General features: G+C 40.3%; 1 protein-coding gene across 1 annotated transcript in view; it reads right to left on the reverse strand.

Moving 5' to 3' along the window:
* Nucleotides 1-5,609: 5,609 nt before the first annotated feature.
* Nucleotides 5,610-25,693, reverse strand: part of CERS6 (ceramide synthase 6) — a 99,160-nt gene continuing 79,076 nt past the window's right edge. Inside the window, exons 9-10 of the mRNA XM_063400565.1 lie at nt 14,019-14,175; nt 5,610-11,863 (exon numbers count right to left, since the gene is read on the reverse strand). Of these exons, the coding sequence (XP_063256635.1) occupies nt 11,702-11,863; nt 14,019-14,175 (319 nt within the window). The 3' untranslated portion in view covers nt 5,610-11,701. The remainder of the gene's footprint in view (nt 11,864-14,018; nt 14,176-25,693) is intronic.

Raw genomic sequence — 25,693 nt, forward strand, 5'->3', positions numbered from 1 at the left:
GTGTCCGTATTGCTCAGACACCCTCTGTGACATAAGTGATTTCATAATTTCAAAAATTGGAATGCCTTGAGTAATGTAGACAGATGTTCAATCTTAGTCCCATTTTCTTTCTTAAACCTGGGCATGAGTAGTTAGTGACAAAATGAATCTGTCAAGATTGCTGTGCACAGAACATAAAATACTTGACAACTGCTTTATTGAAATATAGATTCTTAAAAATTATTTTCTAGAGAATATGATGTGCCTGGTTGTAAGTATCCTGTGCACATGCCTAAAGCAAGAAATCTGAAATATTTATTGCGTGTACTATAAACCTTTACAATTCCTTTTGGAGCTACAATAATGTATCTGCTTATATTTGCCAGAGCAAATCAGAGAGACATCTTCCACTAAAACAGAGCCATGCATTCCAAAAGTGGGTTAAAGTTAGGAGAGTGTATACAACGGATTTGCTTCTTTACTTACTCTAAAATATGAGTAAAACTGCCAGTGAGTTCCATGAAACAGCCTCATTTGAGTGAAAGTTCTGCCTTGACATTTTAAAAACCTTGTTTTAAATGTGCACTTAGTGCTTATAGAATGCCACACACCTGGCATTTCTATTTTCCGTTTGTTATGAAGCTGCACAATACAGTGATATCAAATAATAGTAGAGACTACTAGGATAACAAAACAGACCGACCCAACAGATACAGACAGTTATTGGGAACTCAGTGTGCTGGATCGTACATGGATACAGACTGAAATGTCCCAAAGGGCAGGTGGGAAAGCTCTTGTGCTCAAAAGCAATATGCAGCTTAGGGGCTGGGACACACAGTCAGCTAGTTCTGGTGCTCCATTAGCAGGATCTTAAGGCAGACATAGATTTTAAAGGTCAGTAAAGGCTTTTTTTCATAAATCAGTTTGCCCAGTGCTGAACATTGCTTTTCCTTTCAAAGTGCTGACCCATACTTAGCTACCAAGGGGCAGGTCTGAAGTGCATGGGCCATGAACTAATGCTGACCATGCAGCAAACTGCTGATGTCCTGGTGCTCAGCACCTCATCAAATTTATCTCATGTTGTAAAAATCTGGGGGAAAAGTGTTGAATTTATGAGAGACTGGAAACACTATGAATTTAAAGACTGCTGGGAAGACAAAGTAATATTAAACGTTAATAGCATATGTATTAAATGTATTTAATCGCTATTGTTTGTATGCTAGCTGGAGGTCAGATTTGAAAATAAATTACTGTGAGAGTCCTTTTGGCTAACAGAACAGTTTTTACACACCTATTCAAACAAGAGTGGAGATGCTTACTCTTGGATGTTGTTAGATGTATTTTGAAAAGCAAACAAGTATTGGCTACACTTGTGAAAACCAAAAAAGATGTGAAGTTATGCTGTGCATGTGTCATACTCTCTTCTCTAATGTGTCAATAAACTGAATTTATTCAGTACCTTGAAGCTGTCTAAATTAGTCAATGTAATACCGTAACTGCTGTGAACTCACTTGTGATTTAAAACTGTAAAAGCCCCGTGTAACTTGACATAACAAACATATGCACACGTAAATCAGTCCCACAGGCAGAGTAAGAGTATGAATTTAACTGTGTGAATCAGCTAGACTAAATGACTGTGGTATTAGTCTTACCTTTTTGAAAGCAATAGTTGCAATTCAGTTATATGAGGCATTACTGCTAAAACAGGATCCTATGCCTGAAGGGAGGAATGGCTCTGACTGCCAGACAGTGACACCTCATTCTTTTTATCCATATTATCCCTAATCACTCTGACAGCTCTACACACAGAGAACCCTTTAGAGTCTTGAGCTTATTTGTAAGTTGTTGCAGCAGAAGCAGAGGCAATGAAGCCTGATTTCCTACAGATCTGTGGGTTGTCCTGAACAGCGCCATTCTCTTCACTGCAACATCTCAGCTCATCTTTACAGTCTCAGGATCAGAGCCACAGAACCACTCCTGAGTTATGCCAGTTTGGCCCCTGCTTTGCTACTGCTAAAGCTGCAGGACAGCAGTTGCACCCTGCCTACCCTTCACCAGTGCATTGATCTGTGGTTCTCCTTACCTGACTGCTGACTTTAAGTACATTATAAGGACAGGGATAACTGCAACACAATCTCCTTTTCAAATGTGGACTAATCGAGCAACACATTCGAAAGTTGTTGGGGAGACTGACAGAAGCTAAAAATAGAGTTTAGTCATACAAGTATGTGGTGGTTTCACATATGACATTTTTAATATATATATATATAAACAGGTATGCACTCAAATGATTAATTGAGATAACATACAATTAGAATAGGTCTGATTTTCTTCCCCTTCAGTCACAGCGTGTTGAACAAATCGAATTGCTACTGACTCACCTGTTTTGAGACTGATGGGTAACTCCCTATGTGGAAACACGCTCTTTGACTTGCCTCAATGGATTATTTTGCACTGGTTACTGGATCATGGGCTCAATTCTTCATTATCCATTCTCTTCTACACCACAGCTTCAGCTGAAATAACTGGCTGGGCAGAGAAACAGGTCTGTTAGAACACCAGCTATGTATGATTATTTTGATGTAGATGCATGCTACTCTTCATACTGATAGCAGTTGCAATTACCATAAAGGAATCCAGGCTTTTAAGAGAAGACTGCATACATTAACCTTTTGGCTAAGCGAGGAATAGGTCAAAGTGACAGGTGACCTCATGGGTGGTTTACTAGCCAGGTTACAGCACAATACATTAATGCAAATGCTTACCTCATAGGTTAAAAAGAGGCAAACAGCTAACACTTAACTTCCCATGCAAGGCTAATGAGAGAAATTTGCTTGTCTAACTCCATGTGTGACACAACCTCCTAATGGAAAGACAACGCAGCGAATTGGTAATAGTGTGTTTTTAGTATTGTATCAGCATGACTTACTGGCCTGTATTTTCCTACACTTATTGCAAAAGTAGATAAGCCATCTGATAAGCCATGTTTCTAAAGGAAAGAGGCAAATCCTCTTCTGGCATGCAATTCTCAATGCTGTCAACTGCAACTCTGCAGCAATTACCTGTCATTTTAGGCTCCAGCCTTCTCTAAGGTTAGTCCACAATTCTGACAATCTGCTTGGGACTGTAGTACACTAGGGATCACCTTTGCTAAATGTTGTGCTAATGGCATCCCATTGAATCAAAATATGAAATTCACAGTCGATGTGAGTGCAATTTCCATGAGAAAGATGGTTTACTGTTCCCAACTGCTCCTGCTGTTTCCCTTTGCTGCTAGCAACCCATTCTTCCTCTCCCAAATAATACAGTTAACAGTCTATAATAGTTACCTGTCAAATCTTTCAGAGTTCTATGCCAAACAGCTGTTTCTGCTGGATGCCTGGACAAATTGCAAGAGTAGTGCAGACCATCACAGCTTAACTATAAGTAATCTCAGCGGTTCACACACTCTTTGACAAAAAGCCTTTGAAAAAATGAGATTCAGTTAGTAGGAAATTGGTATTAAAGTGGGACAGTTATTTTTAAAAAATCATGTGAAAAGGCAGCTGCTTCTAGTCTGAATAGCAGTCCTGGCTGTTGTTTACATCCACCCCATCCAGGGGTGCCACAGCTTGGGTCATCTCTTCCTCAACACTGCTGAAGGACGAAATGTTGGACCTGTAAGTGAGCTGGACTATTTACGTGCAAATTCTTTTCTGGAACTGAAATACGATTAGACTGTCCCATAAAGTAACAGCTATGGGCAGTGATCTCACTTGGGAGATGCAGTGAGAAACCACCTATAAAAATGAGATCCGGGAACACCTAAATGCTTTGGATGAATTAAATTTAAACTAAGCTTAAATGAGAGACTAAACAAAAATCACAATGAAACACCAAGGCTTTCTGATGGGAAGCAGCTCTTTCAAAGATACCTTAGGGCAACAGTAATTAAAATTACCATTACTAGGAGTTAAAAGGTGAGGTTATCTTCATAATAGACTCAGAAATAGGACATAAAATTGCTAGTTAGATTAATATGAGAAAGCTGATGCAAGTTAAATTAAGGAAGGATCACATTTCATCTTTGTATTTCTGGACTTTTTTTTTAAGGGGAGATTGCAAAAAGTTGTGTAAATATGCTAGAAATATGGCAGTTGTACAGGGACTTTGCTTGGTTGTTCTGGAAAAGTGAGAAATAACCTGTGCAGTATTTTCTGGGGAGAGCACCTTACACTTTTGAAGTGTTTAAAAAGCATAAAAAAGCCACCCACTATGGTGTTTTTCAGATGCCTATGAAACAGTCTTAATTTGGGGAGGTAAATATGTGTTGCCAGCCAGTAGCTTAAAAGAGTACATTACCTTTTCATCAAATCCGTGAACTATAGCAGTGACATTACAAGTAGGTCATGTTGCTCTTACAGACAAAACCCACAATACTCAACTTCTAATACTTAATTTTATATTGCACTTTCCAGTGACTAAAAGCTAACAATTCTGTGTCACATGCAAACAATTGCCTTTGAAAGAAAACCTCAGGAACACCAGTGTTGCACACAACTCTGCATTTAAGAAATCCCTCTACAAGAATCCTCACTGGTTTGGCAGACTCAGAGCTGGAGAAGGTGGGCATAAAACCCAGACTGGCGTCCAGTTTGTGAAACCCACGTAAGCCACTTAAGAAGGTTGTTGGCTGACAACAGCAGACAGTGTAAGACTGTCCAGGGGCAGGACTAGCTGCAGCAGAATGAATCACCAAATGGACCAAAAATCCCAGCACAACTTAGGGAACAAAAACCCTCCACCCTCCCCTCCAGCAGAGCTGGGACTAACATCCCTCCACATAAGGATGTCCCTCAACCTCTGTCCATCACAGCATGGTGAGCCACTGAGTCATGCAGAAATTTGCTCATCTGGCACAGCTACACATTTGGACTCCTTCCACTCACCTTCTAAATCTACAGGAAATTGTGTCACTGCCTTCTAACGCTCCTGAAGCAGGAGATCTCCTGCTGCCCCCTGAGAGCCACTGTACAAAGGATCCTTTACAGACTTACAGCCAGCACATAAAGTCTTGCTCTTTATCCCATTACCCTGAGCTGCATTCTGTACACATTGGCTCTCCCTTGTGCTAAGCTGAGGAGTATATGTGGCGTAGGGAGCAAAAGACATTAGACATACAACTGAACAATATTCCACATAAGTAAATCTCTTCATAAATATCTTCAATAAACTTGAACTGAAATGCTATATTAAATGTAACACAAGAGTCTCTATATATCATCACAGAGACATATTAACAGTACAATTGCTAAAGATCTACAGTTCTTTAACACAATGCAAACCCCCAGGTTTATTTCTCTTCCAGAGGCAAAACTTCAACTGATGTGTGAAGATCCCTGTATGGCTGATACTTGTGTTATGAAAACTGTTGCCTAAATTTCCTGCTGAAGTTATCAGAATTTTTTCAGGCATCCCATTTCTAAGTACTTTCTCATCATCTTTTAATGCTGCACCAGAGCCTGCCTGATAATGGTGTTTTGTAGGCTTTACTTTGGTGAGCTCCAACTTTTCCTTAGAGGAACACCTCTGTACAAGAGGTGTAGAGGCTCTTTTCTCTCACTTCCACAAGAGGTTAGTAGATGGTGCTTTGCTCAATGACAGCTTTGCCTAAAAGAAAACATCTGAATGTCTATTTCTAAGAAACGCCTCTCACCTAGACTGAAAAGAGACAGCTTTTCCAGAGTGGGCCCAGCTGGACATTCAGGGGTTATTACCATGCAAAATTTTGATGTTTAAATCCTAGAAAAATGTGGAGTTTTTTGTTAAAAAAAAAAATTGTATAGAGAGAACTTGTCTCCAACACTTCCTGTTACAGTTTCATACAAGAAATAACACAAAATACTGCAGTGATGAACACACTTTCGGATCTAGTCGAAAAGTGCTGGAGTCTACATTGTAGATAGCAATCTTTGCGCTAAAACAAAAGCAAACATTGTCTGCATCTCACAGGAAAAAAAAAGAAAACAATAACTACATTTCTAATACTTATGTTTATTATGAAAGTGTCTCCAAATTAAAATAGCCAACAATACTGGTTGGTTCCAGAGATTTTTATGAGGAATAATTATTCTCCATATTAGAAAAAACCCCAAACCCAGTCAATAAAAGACAAAATAACTCCCAAGTTCCACACAATAGCTATACATGAAAGGACTTCTAGCTAGTGCATAACTGTATCCAGAACAGTGGAGTTCCTACACATCACCACATTTCTGAAAGAGTTGCTCAAGCACAGGATTGTCATGAAAACACAGGTGAAAATGTGTCATCTGCCTCGGCAACATGCACAGTATGGTATGAGAGCTTGTGTAAAGTTAAACCCCAGAACGGCAAAAAGCTGAAGCTCAGCAGAAGCCAGAAAATGTGATTTATTGCAGCCATTCTAAGTCATGTAAGACAATATTTTTTGCCTTTTGTCTGACATGTGTGATCATTGGCATGACTCCATCCTTTCATGGTATTTCGTTCAGTTTTCTAATTGAAAGCAATTTCACAGATTGAGAATTCTGCAGAGACACACTCAAACACTGTGTTTTCATTGCAACTACAATCAGAAATCTTTGCAGTTTAAAGGCTATACATGTACACCACCTTTCCAAACCTCCACTAGAGCTTTTTAAAAGAAAGAGAAGAAAGAATAATGTTGTTACTTACTGAAGTTCCCATTAGGTCTCTGTTTCAAATCAAAACCAGTCAAAACAAGTAATACAAACTGGTTTTGCTTCATGGTTTAAAGGCAACTGTAGTTTGCAGAACATTGAAGTTATGCCTAAGAGGGTCTACATTACAGGAAGGGTAAAAAGTATTTAATACTCCTCTCCCACAAATGTCACAGGAAGTAGACAATAGGAGACATACAAAAATGAGTTGTAGCAAAGAGATTAAAAAAATACCAAAGCATCAGCTGTATAAAACCAATGGTAGCCCATATTTCTCTGAGATACAGAAGGCTGTGGTAGTGAGAAAATGAAAGAAATGGGCATTAGGCTTTCTACTAGAGCACTCTGTGTAAAACACTGAGTGTCTTAATCAATCAGCATTGATCATCAGTGACATGTGCTGCATGGTCACAGCTTTCGCCCTCACGTCCTGTTCAGAACCAGAAAGTGATTTTCACCTGAATCAGATACAGATTTAAGACAAGAATCACTTCACTGTAAGCAAAGCTTTAGTGCATGTACTTGGGTCTCAGAAAAAGCATTTGGCATTGGCAATCACATGGTCACAGAATGGTCACAGGCTGAGGCAGGAGATATGAAGCTTTGACACCTGTACCAGTTCTGCTGGAATCATTAAATAAGTAACAGATAGAAAAAACTACAAAAGGGCAACAAGGAAACAGCATGGGGCACTTTGGTATTTTAAAACTAGCACTACTTAACATCGATCAAGACCCAAAAGACTCCAATGTCCACCCTTGTTGTTTGATCAGGTATTTTCACCATTTCCTGCAATGTTGTTCGTCATGAAAAACAATCGAACAAACCAACCAACCCACCATGTATTTTTCTTCTGATACAAAATATGCCAATATGGGAAACAGTACACAAAAGGTAACCTGAACCTTATTTTACTATAATCTGGCCTGTCTAGGAGAGAAGACAAATTCTTACTATTTACTAATAAACTCTAATTTCCTCCATTTTCTACTTCAACATCTCAACCACTGTGTCATGTACTGTACTATAAACAAGGAGCATAGAATTCAAAGACAGAGAGGTTATAGAGTACAAACTCTCATTTATAGAATTACTAAATGACAATTCTACAAAAGGTGTGAATATACAGAACCTTTTAAGGTCTCACATTTACCATGAACCACGTGAATAATTTCAGTCAATCTTTTAAAATATGTGCAATTAACCTCTAAATACTTAACGGCCTCCAAATGCACCTTGCAAAGCTCTTCATCAGAAAAGCCAACAAATTCAGATGAGAAAGTAAACAATTGCATGGCATTTCTCTGCAGAGTGGAAGATGAAGCCAAAGTTTTCACACCCATTAGTTAAAATGATGAATTAAAGCACACTGCCATGTCTGATCACTAAATCACTTGGTCCTTCCCACTAGAGACAGAAGAAAAAGTGTGAAATCATAATTTTATGATAAACCTCTAGCTTGAAAGATCAGTCATTGTTTAGCAAAGGCTGGTGAAGTTCTTAAGGCTTCCTCTTACCCTATTTCCCCAAAGGTGTCACTTGAATCTCTTCCCTCACTTATTTTCCAGACACATCTGGAAAATTTATCCTAGACTGCTAAGGACAGACTCCAACAGGCCAGGATTACAGGGACAAGTATGTCACTGGGTGTTAGCTGAACCAAGGTAACACGTACATGCTTTAGCACATCACAGATGCAACTGAATTTAAACCTCAAAGGAAGAGTTTCTATCCCAGATGCACCATTCAACAGTGGGGATCAAGGGACCTTGACAGGCTTGGGAGGAGGGCAGATAGAAACCTCATGAAGTTCAAGCAAGCCAAGTGCAGAGTCCTACTCCTGGGTTGTGGCAATCCCAGGCACTCCTACAGGCTGGGTGAAGCGATTGAGAGCAACCCTGTGGAGAGACCTGGGGGTGATGGTTGATGAAAACTCAACGTGAGCCATCAGTGTGCACTCACAGCCCAGAAAGCCAAATGTATCCTGGGCAGCGTCCACAGGAGCGTGGGCAGCAGGGCAGGGGAGGGGATTCCGTCCCTCTGTTCTCATGAGACTCCACCCAGAATACTGCAGCCAACACATGGAGGACATGGAACTGTTGGAGCACGTCCAGAGAAGGGCCATGAAGTTGATAAGAGCATTGGAGCAAAGAGGAGAAAAGTTTAGCTTAGCTATCAGAAAGAAATTCTTTACTTCAGGGGTAGTGAGATACTGAACAACTTGCCCAGGGAAGCTCTGGATGCCCCAACCCTGGCAGTGTTCAAGGCCAGGTTGGACAAGATCTTGAGCAACCTAGCCTAGTGTGAAGTGTCCCTGCTCGTGGCAGGGGAGCTGGGACTAGATGATCTTCAAGGTCCCTTCCAATTCTATGATTCTGTGATACCCTAACAGCGTATGTAGTGATGGTAAACCAGCTCAAGGGTTGTAGCCTTGACCCTGCCTCTGAATGAACACTACAGGGCATTGCTGAAGAGGGCCAAGAGGGACTAAAGGCCTCTGGCACAGGGATTGTTGTTGGGGACTGCTCTATGCCCTGGTGTCACCAACACTGCAGCACGTGGTCTATGTTGTGCATGGTGACAGTTTAGAGCAACATTCTGTTCTCACACAAGACAAAATATTTTGCCAAAAGGCCATTTTTGTAACCATCTTTGCAGAAGGGAAATGGTTCAGTGGAGGTAGTAATCAACACCATGAAAGAGGTGTGTTTAAACTGATATTCTCCATTACCATTTTAGCAGGTCAGATTTCACAAATTATAATCTTAATTTAATATATCCCAGGATGGTTTTATTTTAAAATCTTGGCATCCTCTTCACAGTAATTGCTAGACAGCTGCAAACACCATGGATAGGATACTTTCTATTGCAATCAGTGTATTTTCACATGTATAACCTACCCTGCAGATAACTGTATGACGTCAAATGCACAGGAGACATGAAAAAAATTAAAGGCAGAGAAACTTTCTGGGGAGAAGGAGATTTAAGTAAGGCTCCCTTGCTCCCTTAGGAGCTTCCCTCATGGAAATATAAACTATGCATCTGCTGGATTACAAGGTTATCTGGCTTTTTCAAAAGATGCTCTGTGGGTAGTAGAACTGACAGATATTTTGTGATTTACAATTTTTGAGTTTTCTTACCTTTATTCTTTACTAAGCTGAGGTACTATTTCCATTCATGCCATTCCAATCTTGCTTTTAGCACACCTCCTTTTTCCTAACACACAGGAGTTTCTATGGATAATAAAAGTTTTAGAAGTTTTCAAGAGTGACCAGTACAATAGGACAAATCTCAGTTTTTAAAAGAAAGAAGTGACAACACAACTTTCTTCAATGAAGTCTGTATAAAATAGAGTCTTTGAACATGTTTTATGGTATCAGAAACATCTATATTTTCATTATATTTGCATAGGTGGAAGGAATCAGAAATGACTCAGGTTTCCAGCTGAACACAGCATTTCAAACCCTTTCTATATAAAAGACACGCTTAAGATTCTCTTCCTTCCTTTGTTCCTTGCTTGTTCGTTCCTTCATTTTTTAAATTTATATAGATATATATATATGTATGTATGCATGTATCTACATGTGTAGACATACATACATACATATATATGTACATCTTTGGTCTGTAAGCACATTGGTTCTGTGTGCACACACACAATACTGTTGAACAGTAGGTTGCATAGAGTCTGTTGTCCAAGAACCCTGCCAACTTTTGGCACTGCTGTCACAAATCACAGAAGAGTGTCCTGCAAGAGCTGTATGATCCTTAGCATCCTACATCAAACTTTGATCTAGAGACTGGAAGAAGTATGTATATAATGTTTAAAAAGATGTATAATTAGGGTGCTACTTCATCTTCTTTGGGACACTATTTGTAAATCTTGTATGAAAAAGGAATGCAAAATTATTTTACAGATGCTCCCTAATTTTATTTGTAGAGGTGATGAAATACTGCTGAGCATGCAAAGGTGGCTGTGAATCACATTAAGTGAATTTTGCTCATGTTCTCACAGAGGTAAAATAAACTAATTCTAGTAATGTCTGACATTCTGCCTTCTGTCTCTTCACCCTGCCAAGGAAGTGGCAATTTTGAGAACAATACCTAGACTGAGCTGTGTCCGAGGAAGCAATGAACTTTTCATCTGCTGTGTTTTCCATTACACCCTTGCTCTCAATCAGGTGAACGTGCAAGAACAATTTCAGGAGTTAGGTCTGGATTCAGAGTGGTACATTTGAAGAAACACCATTTTACATGGAATCTCTGCAAAAAGCTAAAATCTGTAGAGGTCAAAAATTGAAAGGCCAAAAAAAAAAAAAAAAAAAAAAGATAAGGATTAATTTATCCTAAGTGCTGACAACAACGCTTTTGGGTATTTGCACAACAAATCAAGTCTACTTCTAATGCATTAACCACCAAATTGAATTTTAAATTACGCTAAAAGTACCCCACAATTACCACATTTTTTTCCCAAATTATGTTGGAACAGTAACTGTGACTTGATAGGCAATTTCAAAACCAGTACTTTAAAACACAAAGATAGCAAAAATATCTGAAGCAGATCTAAAATCTATAAAGCTATGCTCTATCTTACTGTAAGTAACAAATCAAGCAACTATTACTTATAGCAGATTCAGCAAAAGCAACAGGGATGGACAGAAGAGATCTGAGCATGATGCTCTCCATTACCAAGAATCCAAGACATGAGGTTTGAGAATGGATATTCCCTTTTGTCCAGAAGTTCCCAAAAGAATAAAAAATAAATAATATTTCAGACAGTACAAGTGAAAATACTGCTCCCATTGTGTCAGTTACATACACATACAGCATGCCTACGTATACAGAATGGTGTGCTGTCTTCATTCACAAACAGGGAATATGGCAGTGCGCTATCAGAATGCTTTGACACTCCTAATTTTTTCTGCTGCTGAAATACATGAATAAACCGCATTCACAACTTATAATTTACTTCCAGTAGCAAACAGTTCGTTCTGTTCGTATCTCGTGATTGAAGTGCAGGATTAATGCTCCTCTGAGGAAGTGGCACCGCTGAGATACCCATTTGTCCCGTTGGCACCGCTCGTCCCGTTCGTGGCCACGGTGCTGTGCGGGGCCTTTGAGCGAGGTACTGTTTCTTCCTCATCTGAGCTTGACTCAACATCACTGCGGGCATCCTTTGCTACCTGTAGAAAGTGGACAAGAAGTAGGCAGTAGGTGACTGTAAGGAAACAACTCAGCTTTTTGGTTCAAGATAATCAGAGAATTCACAAGTATTTTCAATTTGAGCTTCTAAGGCAATCTCAGCTCTGGCACACTTCTCTGCCTTTGCCTACCTGCACTCACTTCAAACACAGATGTCTGCACATACATATGCCAAGTGCAAAGGCAGGGTGAGAACTCAGCACTGGTGCACTGAAGGTATATAGGCCAAGTGCTCAAGGCAAAGGGTTTTGCACAAACTGAAGTAAACAACAATCCAAGCTCCCAAATTCAACCTAGGCTCAGTCCCTCTGCCCTCCTACTAACTACAACTTTTATTTGCTGTGCTTCATTTGGAGTGTTGCTCTTTGACCTGGTAACACAAAATGCTCAACCCAACTTCCTGCCCCTCATCTCCCAACTCCTGGCTCCGGAACAGTGCTGTGTGCTCGCAGGAGGAGACACAAGCACTGCTTGAAATAAAACTCACCACACCAGGTAACTCCAGTCTCAGACTTCAGACAAGTGGTAGAACAGCACTTGCAAAATGTGGACATAGTCCAGTTCAGTCCCTAACATAGGAGTCATAGTTCAACTGTGTGCCCCACTGTGTCACTGGAAAGCTGCTTCAGAATCAGATGGACCTTAGCTGCTTGGGATTTCCTGCTAATTTTCAGCTGACTTCTTTGAAAAATCTTGAAAAGCTCGAAAATCTCCAAAACTAGCAGAGGTACACCACATGTAGTACAAAAAACCAGCATCAACACAAAGAGGTCTGAAGTTTAACCTGCCTGCAGCTCTACAGATGTATATTTGCATACACCTAAGTAGGTAGGCATGTATATATGTATCTTATCTCTGTATGTAAAAAGGGTGCAGCGTAACATCCAGACATTACAGACAGAAGTGGGTCTGAATGGTTTTAGTTGATGCACAGCCAAGAAGTAAAAACAGCCTTTAAAGATAGCCTTTACTTAAATATATAAATACAAACAATGGATAAATACCAAGCAGAAACTACAAATTAAAAGAACTAAACCAACCTAAACCACAAACATAAGTGTTGTCAGAATAGATCTTTTGCATAGTAAAGTTAAAGAAACTTACGTTCAAGGGGTTCCACTTCCCAGCCTTCCAGCACAGCACAAGGGAAAGGATAAACAGGCAGAGTAAGAGAGAGTAGGAAGCAGTCTGAAGTCACTGGTATAATTCAGACATGACAGCTGAGGCTAATCATCACTAAAAGCAGCACGGACTACAGCGTGGCTTCCAGGCAAAATACAGCTTGTGAATGCCCTGTCTTTCACAGACTGAGTGGCAGATTCTGGGCTCTGCCAGTGCATGGCTGAGCTCTCCAGTACATTCATAGAAAGCAGTTTTCTGGAGAACAATCCCATTCACTTTGGGGTCAGTCACATCAGTGTGCTCTGCTCTTTAAGGGCAAAGTGTCCTGACTCTACACAATCTGTAAAGGTTAGTTCTGCCATCTGCACATGAGCCCTGTGTCTGCACAGCAGCTGTAAAGGTGTTGGTATTTCCGGGAGAGACATCTTCCTGTCAAATGTACAACTGGCAGCACGACACTAAATTCTAGCCCAAACAGTCTTGCTCTGGGAATACTAGAAAGAAAATACACAGCTCTTTGCAATAGCTCATTAATACCAAAACCCAGAAGAGGCTGTGATCTGTAACTTTGCCACTAGCAAACACAGCAGAATTTAATTTTGTATTACTACTGCTATCACTTCCAGCTGTGAAATGAACATTTTGCTAACAACTGCTGTAAAGACGAAAAACAGAACTGGCAGCCCCAAGAAAGCAGTTTACTTGTTGGGTTTCCATAATCTGATTTACCTAATGTAGTTTATTTCAGTGTACCACGCTGTAAAAAAGGAGTGCGGAAGCAGGTATAAAGGCAGTCACTATACAGAGTGTTATTAACTTATCTGACAATCATTAGGAGTGGGAAAAAATTTCCAGGAAAGGAAAGAACAGCTTGTCTAAAACAAGAGGTATCTTCAGTAGCACATTATGGATTAGGAAAAAACTCCAAACAAACAAACCACAAACTCAAACAAACAATTACCTCTATTGATAATGAAAAACCTAAAATCATGAAACAGAACTGTGTTGTCTTACCTTGCCCTTTGAAATAGCTTTGTAGGCTGCCTTTATGATTAGGTAAGACCAAAAACAGTGCAGAATTTGAAGAACCAAAAGCAGCACATTGAAGACCCACAAGGCAGGAAAATTGCCCAGAGCTTCATACAGTTCGAACAGTGTTGTATTTAATATCCTAGGAAAAAAAAAGGACAGAAAAATAATAACACTTTCCTTAAGCCAACAATCTCAAAGAAGTTATTTTTAAATCAAAACAACAAGCACTTGATTAGATGGGATCCATATGGACAGTGGATCAAATATTGCTTTCAATATTTAACTTGATTTGTAAACATTGCATACAGAAAATGAAGATCCTCAGTGTGCCTTTCTTCTCTTCATCTATACAGCTAGCAAGTGTTTTACTCCTGTCAACTCCTTCCCTGATTGGTTTTAAACAAAAATTACTGTGGTCCCTGTTTTTGAAATGAAGTTATTTCAACTCAACTGCCTCCAAGAGGGGTTTGGCCCCCATATTAGCCACTTCTTGCACAAAATGCGATTTGCATACCACTTATGTTCAACCAAGAGTGAGGCCTAGCAGTTACATATGGGACAGGTGGACAATGGGGCAGTGAGGGATGGGAGACCTTACTGCAGCCTCCTCATACTTAAAGGGGCCTTAAAAAACATGGGGACAAATTTTGTAGCAGGGCCTGTTGAGATAAAACAATGACTAATGGTTTTAAGCTAAAAGAGGGTAGGTTCATATTAGATCTAAAGAAGAGGATGTTTACAATGACAGTGGTAAAACACTGGAACAAATTGCTCAGAGAAGTTGTAGACTCCCCATCCCTGCACATTCATGGTCAGGTTGGACATAGCTCTGAGCAATCTGATCTAGATGAAGATGGCCCTGCTCATTGCATGAGGGTTGGCTAAATGACATTTAAGGACCCCTTGCAACTCAAATCATTCTATGATTCTAAGAAATGCAGGCAGTTCTACACATTTGAACCAAACTTTTGAGAATCAGCATTTCAGATGCAGACAGTAAACTAATGTTACAATGAATTCTGAAGATTTGTGAATATAGCACTAACTTTCTGCCCAAATACTCTGCCACAGCAGGTGATTTCAATCCATCCTAGTAAACAGTCTGAGAGCAAAGAACAGACAACAGAAGCAATGGCATTTTTAAAAAGGAATAATGATCTAGGAATGGCTGTTAATTAGGAGGGGGGGAAATAAGGCAATATAAAGACTTGTCAACCTTGATCCATTTTCCCTGCCGCTGCAGAAATTCATTAAGGATTCCCTGGCTCTCCGTTCCTCTCCTGTTTTCCACAGCCATCCCCGGCAGTCACTAGATGGCGCGTTCGGCCCGGCCACCCCCGCGGGCTCGGGCACGTCCCGGGCAGCGGCTGGCACCGGGACCGGGACCGGGACCGGGACCGAGCTCAGCAGAGCAGTCACGGACAGTGGTCTCAGCTTTTTCATACACTACCGCATTTGCCACAATCCTTTCTAGCGACATAAAACCATCTCAAGTAGAACTAACACGAAATACGTACAGACAACAAATCCAGGATACAACATTTAGCGGTAATGATTTATATGTGTAATGCCACTGATCAAAAATCAATCACTGATTTCTATTACACTGGCCTTAATACTGTAGGGGTACTTCATAGGACTTCTACCTTTTTATTTTTGCCTTCTTGCACTGCAGAAGTTGATGTTTTATAACCTTCCTGTACAGCTGTGTTTTTACACTGTCTCCTGCTTATGGTGTGAACACCAGGAAATGTTTTCCAGTTTGCAAAAGCCCCATCATATTATTGCTTCTGTCGGGTAGAACTCCTCAGTCTCAGCTTTGTGCAATTTGTTCTGCCAGTGTTAGCTCTATTTGTCACAGCAACACCCCACTTCATAGTTCAAGGGACACTCTCATCATATCAAAATAAGGCTAAAGTCATTACTGTTCTACTTCACCAGTGCCTACTGCACTTCTAATCAGTATATCAAATTCAAACCTGAAATCAGCAACTCCTGTATATAAAGTTACCATTGTTTACATTCAACTGTCTTTATGTTTAAAATTTTGAATGCTACAGAATTGTAAATGAGGCTTCTGCAGGTTTCTGTTTCTATTTTTATTAACTGGACCAAATTCATCTCTGGGGACTTCCACAGAAGTCAAGTAAAAAAAGCATTAGAGATGAGCTAGTCCATTCTTGCAGGAGTCAGGAAGGAAGCAAGGCCAAAAAGAGTGCTTCTGGTATCAAAACCAGCTGCATGTGCAAATGACTCATATATTGTGTATTAGATAGGGAAATAAGCCTCAATAAAAAAGCAGAGTTCTTTCTAATCTGTTCATGTCTGGCAAATTAAGGACAGGACTGGAATTCTCCACTAAAGCTGCAAAAAGGATCTTATTAATTAGCAATGCTAATTAATGCTTAGCAATGCTAAGAGGGTTCAGTGCTCTGATGTGCAGGCTAGGTGTTCCCATGGAGCTTAGGCTATGTCTAAGCACCTACAGAGCAGAGGCCAAGTGAAAAACACAGAAAACTACAGAAAAACTTAAGGTAAGCAAATAAACTCTCAAATGAATTATTTCATATTAAAAGTCTGAAATGGGGAAAAAATTCATAAGGTTATGAGTCAGAATATATAGAGAAATTCTACTTGTAGAGACTGAGGAAGAACGGAAGGGAAGGCAGGTTACATGCACTTTCCATCAATTTCACTGCTACAAGTACTCAATGGAAGCATTTTAATCAACTACAAATAATAGGGATTGGAAATAGCAGCATGAAAATGGATTACGTGGAAGAGGAAGTGCCTATAAAATGTATATGCAAACAAATCTTAGATTCAAATACTCAAAAAAGCACTTAAATCTGTAAACATGCTTGCTGGACTTTTCAAAACTCTCCAGTGCTTAAATCCCAGCTTTTCATAATGAACAGTGGAAACTTTGATTCTCGGGTATCTGACTTGATGTCACAGGGGAAAATGACTTTAAGCTGCAAGTGCTCTACCTTTCTGAAAACTTCTGTCAGCATTTCTCAGATCTTTGTAATTGTAAACTAAGTGTTAGCTTCTGCTTTTGAAAACCATTTCTGGACTGTTCTTTTCCTGAGACCCTGGAAAAATTTTGATAGCTGGAGAACACAACACAATTTCATGGAAGGTACTCGTCCCTCATTAAATGCATCCCAAAGAGGGTTGTGCACCTGGCTGTGTGAAGCACTCCGTTTAGTATCTTGAATTAAGAAGTATGGCTGATGAAAGCAAATAAAAATAAATGCACCACTTAAGATCCAATCTACTCTTACAGAAATTTGTGGTATTTTTTTAGGAACACTACCACAATATCTGAGCCACTAGAAGAGATAATCCTGTACTTACTATACTAGCACACTAATTAAACACTAAGAATAAAATGAATACATTTTCAACAACTACTAAACAATCGCCTGCAACACATCAACAGCAACACAGGTTTTTCCTCTAGTGTCTAACTCTTTATCTAGCCAGTGAAGCAGTACTTGGGACACCAGAGGTAACAGATCCACACTGACTCATTAACATTACTCTCCCTTCCCACAGCTGAGTGGGCCCAAATCCAGGCTCTTGCATATCAGCTACTAATTCTTGGCAAGCTGATCCCTTGTCTTGCACCAAGGATGAATGGAAAACCAGGAGATGAAGGGAGATAGAGAGGAATGGGTGGAAGAGCAAAATCCTTATTTATTTTGTCTGAGAACTGACAAAAATGTGCTGTGTTTGCTTCTGAAAGGATACTGAGAGGAACAAAACCAGGTGAAAAGGAGGATCAGGTGGAAGGATTAGGTGCAAAACAGGCTGATGGGCACTACTATCACATACAGTGGGAGCAGAACCTGTGCAGCTGAAATTAGTGCTCCTGCAAGTTGCCTTCCCTTCTGCAGCCTGTCCAGTGACCAACATATTCTCCTGCACCATGCTGAATTAAAGTCACTTCGTTAACACAGCACAATAGACAGAAGTCTCAGATATGACCAAGGACAGCACAATATGATACCAGCTTGTCTAAATAATTCAGAATAAATGTCTTATCTTCATTATGTGTATATTAGACAGCAGTATTCTATATTGCACCGTAACACCTGTATTGCAACACCTTTCAATATGACATACATTACCAAGAAAATAGGTAATTACATTTATGTAATTATGTCATTACATTAATTAACCCATTTAGTGCCAGTTACTCAACAGTACTCCTACCAGCAATGCTTCAAAATCTCTGCCTTTTAAAAAAATTTTCCTTTAATAAACCAAACAATTGCAGTTACTTCTGCCCCCAAAATATAGTAGTTTACTCTTCATTATATGTGGTAAAAAGTGACTATGACCAGAGAACAAAGAGTCAGGAGTTCTAAATTGTAGATTAAGCTGTTATATTAACTTATGTGATCTAAGAAATTTTCAAATTTCTTTACACAGTTCCTTTTTTGATAAAGATGAGCACAAAATATTGGCACACCTTGTTGGCCACATAGAGAGGCTGTGAGAGTTATTAGCTTGTTTATAAAACACTGTGGATACCTCCTTAACAGATGCCATAAAACTGACAGGTAGAAAAAAATACCATGAGATATAGAGATAAATGAAGAGTAGTGGAGTGTGAGAGCACATGTATGTGCACATGTTGATCAGCCACAGGATGATAACTCAGATACCTTTCATCAGTGGTCAAGATTCATCTCTGGGATTTAGACCTTGATTGAAATCTAAGAGGACTTCCTATCCGAGGCTGTCCTAGTTACTTTTAATGAGAGTGCTACACCACAGACCTTATATACAGATGGTTCTTGCATGAGACTTCAAATGAGTTAAACAGCTTTTTATGTAAGAAGTGTATGGAATCATACACAAAACAGTCAACAAACTGAGGAAACTTTGGTTTATAGCACTCCATGTACTGGAGTCCTCAAGCTGCAGTGAAGCTAAATATTTCATTATAGCAAATCCAGTACATAAGGGCTGTACTGCCAAGTTCTTCATCTGAGTTTCAGCTTGGCCAGCTGCTGTGTCTATGTCACTGTTCTGCTTCTTGCTTCTTGTTGAGTGGGAGAACAAGCTTGTTTCCCTTTTCAGATCCTGCTGTCTCTTACATTTTCAGCCCTCCAGAGTATCAGCGCATGGCAAATACAAGAGGAGTAGCAGAGCCCCACTGTGAACAGAGAAGAGTCAGATGAACCAGTCACCCACACGGAAGCAATGAAGCAGGGAAACAAGGACTGTGAGAGAAAGGATTTTTCAACAGCATCTCAAGACTGATTCATTAGATTGTTTGGTTGGTGATGTGTCTCTCCTTCTTTTAGAGAACTGATGAGAGATCTCTGCAAAATGCAGTGACAGAAAGAATATAAACTATTGAGTCAGTATTTAGAGCAACATTAAATCCACACATGTCAGTTTTATCAGTGAGGTCACCACCACATGGCATTCTGCTCACCCACAGCAGCCCCACATTAGAGGATTTCCTGACATGGGACTAATACATGCTCAGCTGCTGTGGGAATGGGTGGCTTCTGTCATAATACTAACCAGGAACAATATGTCTCTGCAGAAATTACAGCTCTGCCACTGAGACTGTTATTTTAAGCTCTGTGTGCAGATCAATAGGATTTCCAATTACTTAACTAAAATGATGGAGCAGGCAGGAAATTATTCATGTTTGATGTACTTTAGAAGAGACCTGATCAAACTGTCACTGTCCTGGTTTCAGCTGTGCTTTTCACTCAATTCCTTCTCATCAGCACTTATGCCCATTAGCTGATTTTGCAGCCACTAGTATGAATAGTAGTATTTACACTCTTGTGGATAGAAAAATCAAAGATACAAGGTCATAGACACTTTTACAATCCAAATTCAAACCTCAGAAGAGTCCTTCAACAGACATCAGGATACGGAGAGAACTCAAATTTCTTAACAGAATGTAATTATTCTCAGCAATATGTTGTATCATAACCTGTTATGGTAAAATGCTTGCGTAAACGTCCATGATAACTCACAGGTACTGAGGAACTATATTATGCTTTTCCTCTTTGAAGAATAACAGGAACCCCAGACAAATGGATCTTGATATGTGTTCTTTGTTGCTCATGTAAAAGTTCTATATGTGCCTGAAGATTTTCAGATTTTTCAAAGAAATGAAGCATTTGTTGTAAACTATAGTTTCCAGTCTTTGCAAAGCAGAGTATCAGAGTATAAAAATGCCTTCCTCGTGCCCCTTTCTGCTGACTAAAAGTAAGTGTAGCTGTGTTTAACTATATGCCACATGAATGTCTGTGAAATCATCCCTAAACTGTTTTCAGTTCAATCCAATTTTCTTAATAATCATCTATACTTTCTGAGATATTATGGGTCAAACCCTGCAATTGTGCAACACTGATGAAATCCATAGAATGTGCTCACTTAAATGGGGGCTGGGCTTCTCCCCAGGTGTTCAGCCACAGTGACCTCCTCCTAGCTGAACACGAACCAGATGCCAGCTCCATCACGCTGTTGATCATGGTATTCAAAAGTCATTTATTATCTCAAGCTGGTAAATTAATTTACTCCCCAGCTTTGGCAGAGCTATGATCTTTACATCCCACATATGTCAGAAGCTTGCAGTAGCATTGTTCTGCTTTTGTATTGACTCTGTAGCACCACAAAATATGTGCCAGTAACAGCAAACCCTGGTGCTAAAGATATCTCTAAGAGAAAAGGGGTTGAGAAAAGGCAGAATGTTTGCACCAGTTCAAACTACCTACCTGAGCAGATTTAAAAGTGGCTAAGATATCTGGCCACAAGAAAAATACCCATGCTGCTTCCCTTGCCCTGACACATTTATGCTTGGCAGAATAATTCTGAGCAAGAGAAATGCCACTGCACAGGTATCTGTTTCTAGGTTCTGTTTCCAACTGGAGCACAGGTTTTAGACAGGACATTTTTCTTAATAAAAGAAGAAGTAAGAACACCGACTGAATAGGCTATCCTTGACAACAGGAAGCATTATTATAGCTATTGAGCACAGCCTGTAGAAACAAAAAATGAGGATAAGAATAGCTTTGAAAGTCTGACGAATTTTTTTTTCATATAGATTTTTCCTGCTGTGATCACATGAAAATTTTAAAAACGGCAACACTGAGCAAATGCCATTTTTTGTTATTTACACTGCAAGCCCATAATGGTGAATGACACCTCTAACCTTTCCATTTCTTATAGCTTCCCAGTAAATAGCTGGATCAGTATTAACCTGGTACTCCAAAGATTTCATCCTTGCTTCTTGTAAAACTCCAGAGGCCTGAGTTCACAAATGCTGTAAAAAATTTGAGGAAATAAAATAACTAGGTATTAGCAAGGATAACATCTGATAATGTTTTGTGAGAAGCAGATGGGATGACAACATTACATATGCTCTGCTAAAGAGCTGAGAAAAGAGTTGTGAGTAAATTTATACTTAGTTAATTAAACCTTCTTTTTAATCCATAAATTGAAGTTTATGAGTTCTTTGAATACACTATTGTTAGTTTGCCAAAATCTTGTTATTAAATGCTCTTAATAAACTGATTGATTATAATTTGCCTGCTGAAACTACAAACAGACTGAAATGTAAGCACACCAGATAATTTTTGCTAGTTCTACAGCATCCACTCAATGACAGTATGAATAGCATCAGGAATCAAGTATCAAAATTATAATTTATTCTTTCAGTATCTGCTACCCACAAGCAACTTATGATTGTGCTCTGGTTTAGACAATATTCTGAGCAAAATGATTTTGAGATAGTGTCAGAAGAGATTACCTTAATAAAAAACTTACTTTATTATACTAGCTAGGCTAGAAAGGTTTACAATCCAACAAGAGCAACTAAAACCACTGCAGAACAACTGTGTTCATTCTGAGTGCAGACAAGGTCTGGGCTGCTGGGATTCATCTGGCTACCTGAATTCTTACTGTGTGATGTAACTGAGCAGGACTCTTGCTTTAAACCCTGCCTATGTATTGTTTTGGCACTGTAGGGTGCTTTTAAGGGTAGGTTGGAGCTCTCTGTTTTACCAGTATGTTCAGAGGAGGGAAGCAGGGTGACTCTGCTGGGGTCCACATGCTGTTTTCCCACACAACACACATACTCCAAGGGCCAGTCAGGAGAAAACGTGCCAGGAAAGAAAACCAGCATGAAAGACAACAATTTAACTTCACTGCTTGTTAAGAGCTGTACAAACCCAGTCAATATCAGCTAAAGAACAAAGCTAGGAAAAAGGGTCAGCAAAGCTTTGTAGCAGCTGCTTCTTATGGGGGTTCTGCACTGCCCTTTTTGCTCAGAGAAAAGCTGATTCCAGGATAAATGAAAGGAAAGGGAACAATGCAAACTGTCAATACTGTATCATTATTTGCAAACACGTGTGCATTAAGGACAGGGCTATGGACCACACTAGTGCTCAGCCAGTGGTGCAAGTCAGAAGGAGCTATTCTGCCAGTCATGCAGAGACTACTGCAAGTCTGGTAGTAAGTAACCACAGTTCATTACAGCTCACCACCGTGAACAGAAGTTATTTGTAACTCATGAAGAATCACTCCAGGCTTGTCTGGTTCATGCAGATACTCCCTGCCACGTAAAGGCAATTAGGTATCAGCCATGAGCCAGACTGCATGTACAGTCATGAACAAGCTTTAAAAGTGAAAGAATAGCAAGGAACAAAGTTGTTCTGAGGATTGGCTGACCCATACTTATATAAGGTACACTGGCACCAAAGTCTCATTTAGCAGCCATACACTGCAGTTGACAAGGAGACATACACCTGAAACAGCTTTGAATTTTAACAATAAGAATTATTTTTTCCCCCAGAATATTTCCAAACAGACTCACAAACAGAAGATCCAGCTAAGATGTACCTACTGACATCAAACAAGACTATACCAACTAATCAGAGTAGTTGACTGTCCATCTTCACAGCTTTTAATGTGATACAATACTCTGGAACTGACAGCGTACAAAGACATCAAGAACAGAAGGGCATAATACAGATTATCTGGTTTATACCATATTTGCCTGGATGAGAACCTGGGGGACAGCGTATGCAGAACACGACCTCTGCTCCTTAAAATCTGCTTCAATCAGGCTTTCACTTCAATCTGCACCTTTAAGGCATTATTTTACATTTCTCAGTGAATGCATATAATATGTGCAGGCTGAGACCTCACAGGTCACATGGATGCCAAGGCTGTGTCCTCACCTTTTGACAGCAGTACATGTCAGCAACACTTCCCTGAAACACAGGTTTGTACCTCCCAGACAATACAACTCATTATAATAAGTAATCAAAAAAAGTGAAAAACTCAGAAAAACTGCATACTAGTAACTAGTCAGAGCAATTTGAGAGAGCCTGAATTTAACTGGCTTGGTGCCTTAACCTGGTAAATAAATATAAGCCCAGCTTCCCTGAGAGCTTGAAGTAACTGCTTTACCCAGCCTGATTAGACTAGCCAAAGGCTCACATAATTTATATTAATTTTTTGGTTGAGATTGCTTTCATTCTCCATACAATCCTGTATCACCTGAGAAGGCATCATGTTCCCCCTGACTCATGGAGAGTTGTGTTCCATGTTGTAATTTGCTAGAACAGTGATTATGTGCAAGTGGGAGAATTTTGCAAGCAAAATGTCTTGTCAGTGAAAATAGCAGCTTTACTCCTACATTCACTTAGCAGCAGGAGGCAGAAAGTATCCTGGGGTTTTTGAATTATCGCTGAAATGAACTCCAGATGCCTGCAGAAAGACTGCTAAATATACACCTAATTGCCAGTTTCTTTTGTCTTAGCCCTGCTGTTAAACACCCTTCAAACAACAGCATTTGATACATTCTGAATTCTTTATTAGCACCTTTGTGCAGAATGAAATGGCTCTTGTGCAAAGCAGCAGCACAACAGCACAGCAGTGCTTCGGAAGTGACGTCTCTGGAAGCCTGTCTCGAGTGTTCACCTTCCTGTGTGGGGGAAGTTTTCTTAAAAATTACAGCCTTGCTTTTACATTACATGCACACTGGTTTTACACCTCTCTGCTTTTATGCTAGAAAAATTTGCATATTTATGTAATATTAATCAGGCACCAAATTTTGCTATTTTGAATTTTCTGCAAAGGAGAGCAGAACTATTCTTCCTGGCCTGCTGCCACTCCAGTGAGTCATCTTTGCTGACATGCAAACTAACAGCGCTGAAGATTCAGAATTGCTGTTTTATAGAGCAAAAGGATTTGGGAGACACAAGCTCATGTATCCCATGGTTCATCCCTGCTAACTCTGACTCTCACATGCATTGCCCACAGCACAGCTGAGAACAATGGAATTGCCTCTGGCTGTATCTAAGGGTAGCCATTAGGAATACATACATCAAGGCTTTGGACTGGAAATAAAACGGTCTTAAAAAATCAAAGATCATATATACCACACTAAACTATTTGCATAGTCCAATAAATAAATGTCTTTTTCATTGATTAAGGGATACGCTGGTTTGGGCTGGCATAGACTTAGTTTTCCTCGTGGTTGGTAGTACAGGGCTATATTCTGGATTTGTGCTGGAAACAGTGTTGGTAATTCCAGGATGTTTCTGTTATTGTTGAGGAGCGCTCACACAGAGCAGAAGTATTTTCTGCTCCTCACACAGCCCTCAGTGAGGAGCATAGAGGTGCACAAGGAGTAAGAAGGGGACACAGCTGGGACAGGTGCCCCCAGGGATACTCCACACCACATGGTGTCATGCTCAGCACACAAACGTGGGGGAAGAAGGAGGAAGGGGATCACGTTTAGAGTGTCAGTGTTTGCATTTCCCAGGTCACCATTACACACACAGCCCTGGCTGTCCTGGAGATGGCTGAACACCTGCCAGCCCACTGAATATGGTGGCTAAAAGCCTTGTTTGATTTTGCTTGTGTGCATAGCTCTTGCCTTAACCTATTGAACTGGTTTTATCTCAGCTCATGAGTTCTCTCTCTTCTGATTCTCTCCCCCATTTCACTGGTGGGAAGTGAGTGAGCAGCTTTGTGGGGCTTTGTTGGCAGCTGGGGTTAAACCATGACAAGGCAGAAGGCTGAAGGCTCACCAGGGTAACCACTCTGGCTGTGACAGGGAGAACACAGCACACTACCAGCTGCTGCATTCCTGTCAATGGACAATCCCGGGCTCAGTTTTCTTCCCACTCTCCCTTCACGTATTTCTATATTGATAATACCCATTTTGAGCTTTCTCTTTTCTGTGCTGAACTGTCCTGCCTGTCTCAGCCTTTCCTCGTGTGAGAGGTGCTCCAGTCCCCTGGTCAATCCTGGTGACTCTTTGCTGGACCTTTTCCAGCAGCTTTGTGCCTCTCTGATGCTGGGGAGGCCAGAACTGGACACGGTGCTCTACACGTGGCCTCACCAGGGCTGGCAGAAAGGAGGGGCCCCCTTTCTCAGCCTGCAGCCCACACCCCTCCTAATGCAGCCCAGGTACCACCAGCCTTCGTTACCACAAGGGCACAGAACTGGCTCATGTTCACCTTGGTGTCCACTGGAACCCGCAGTTCCTCTGGTGCAAGGCTGCTTTATTGGTGGTCAGCCCCCAGAAATACTGGTGCAGGGCTCTGCACTGCTTCTGCAACTTGTGAGGTTCCTGTTGGTGCATCTCCAGCCTGCTGAGG

The sequence above is a fragment of the Prinia subflava genome, chromosome 6 (genome assembly GCF_021018805.1).
Source record: "Prinia subflava isolate CZ2003 ecotype Zambia chromosome 6, Cam_Psub_1.2, whole genome shotgun sequence".
NCBI lineage: Eukaryota > Metazoa > Chordata > Aves > Passeriformes > Cisticolidae > Prinia > Prinia subflava.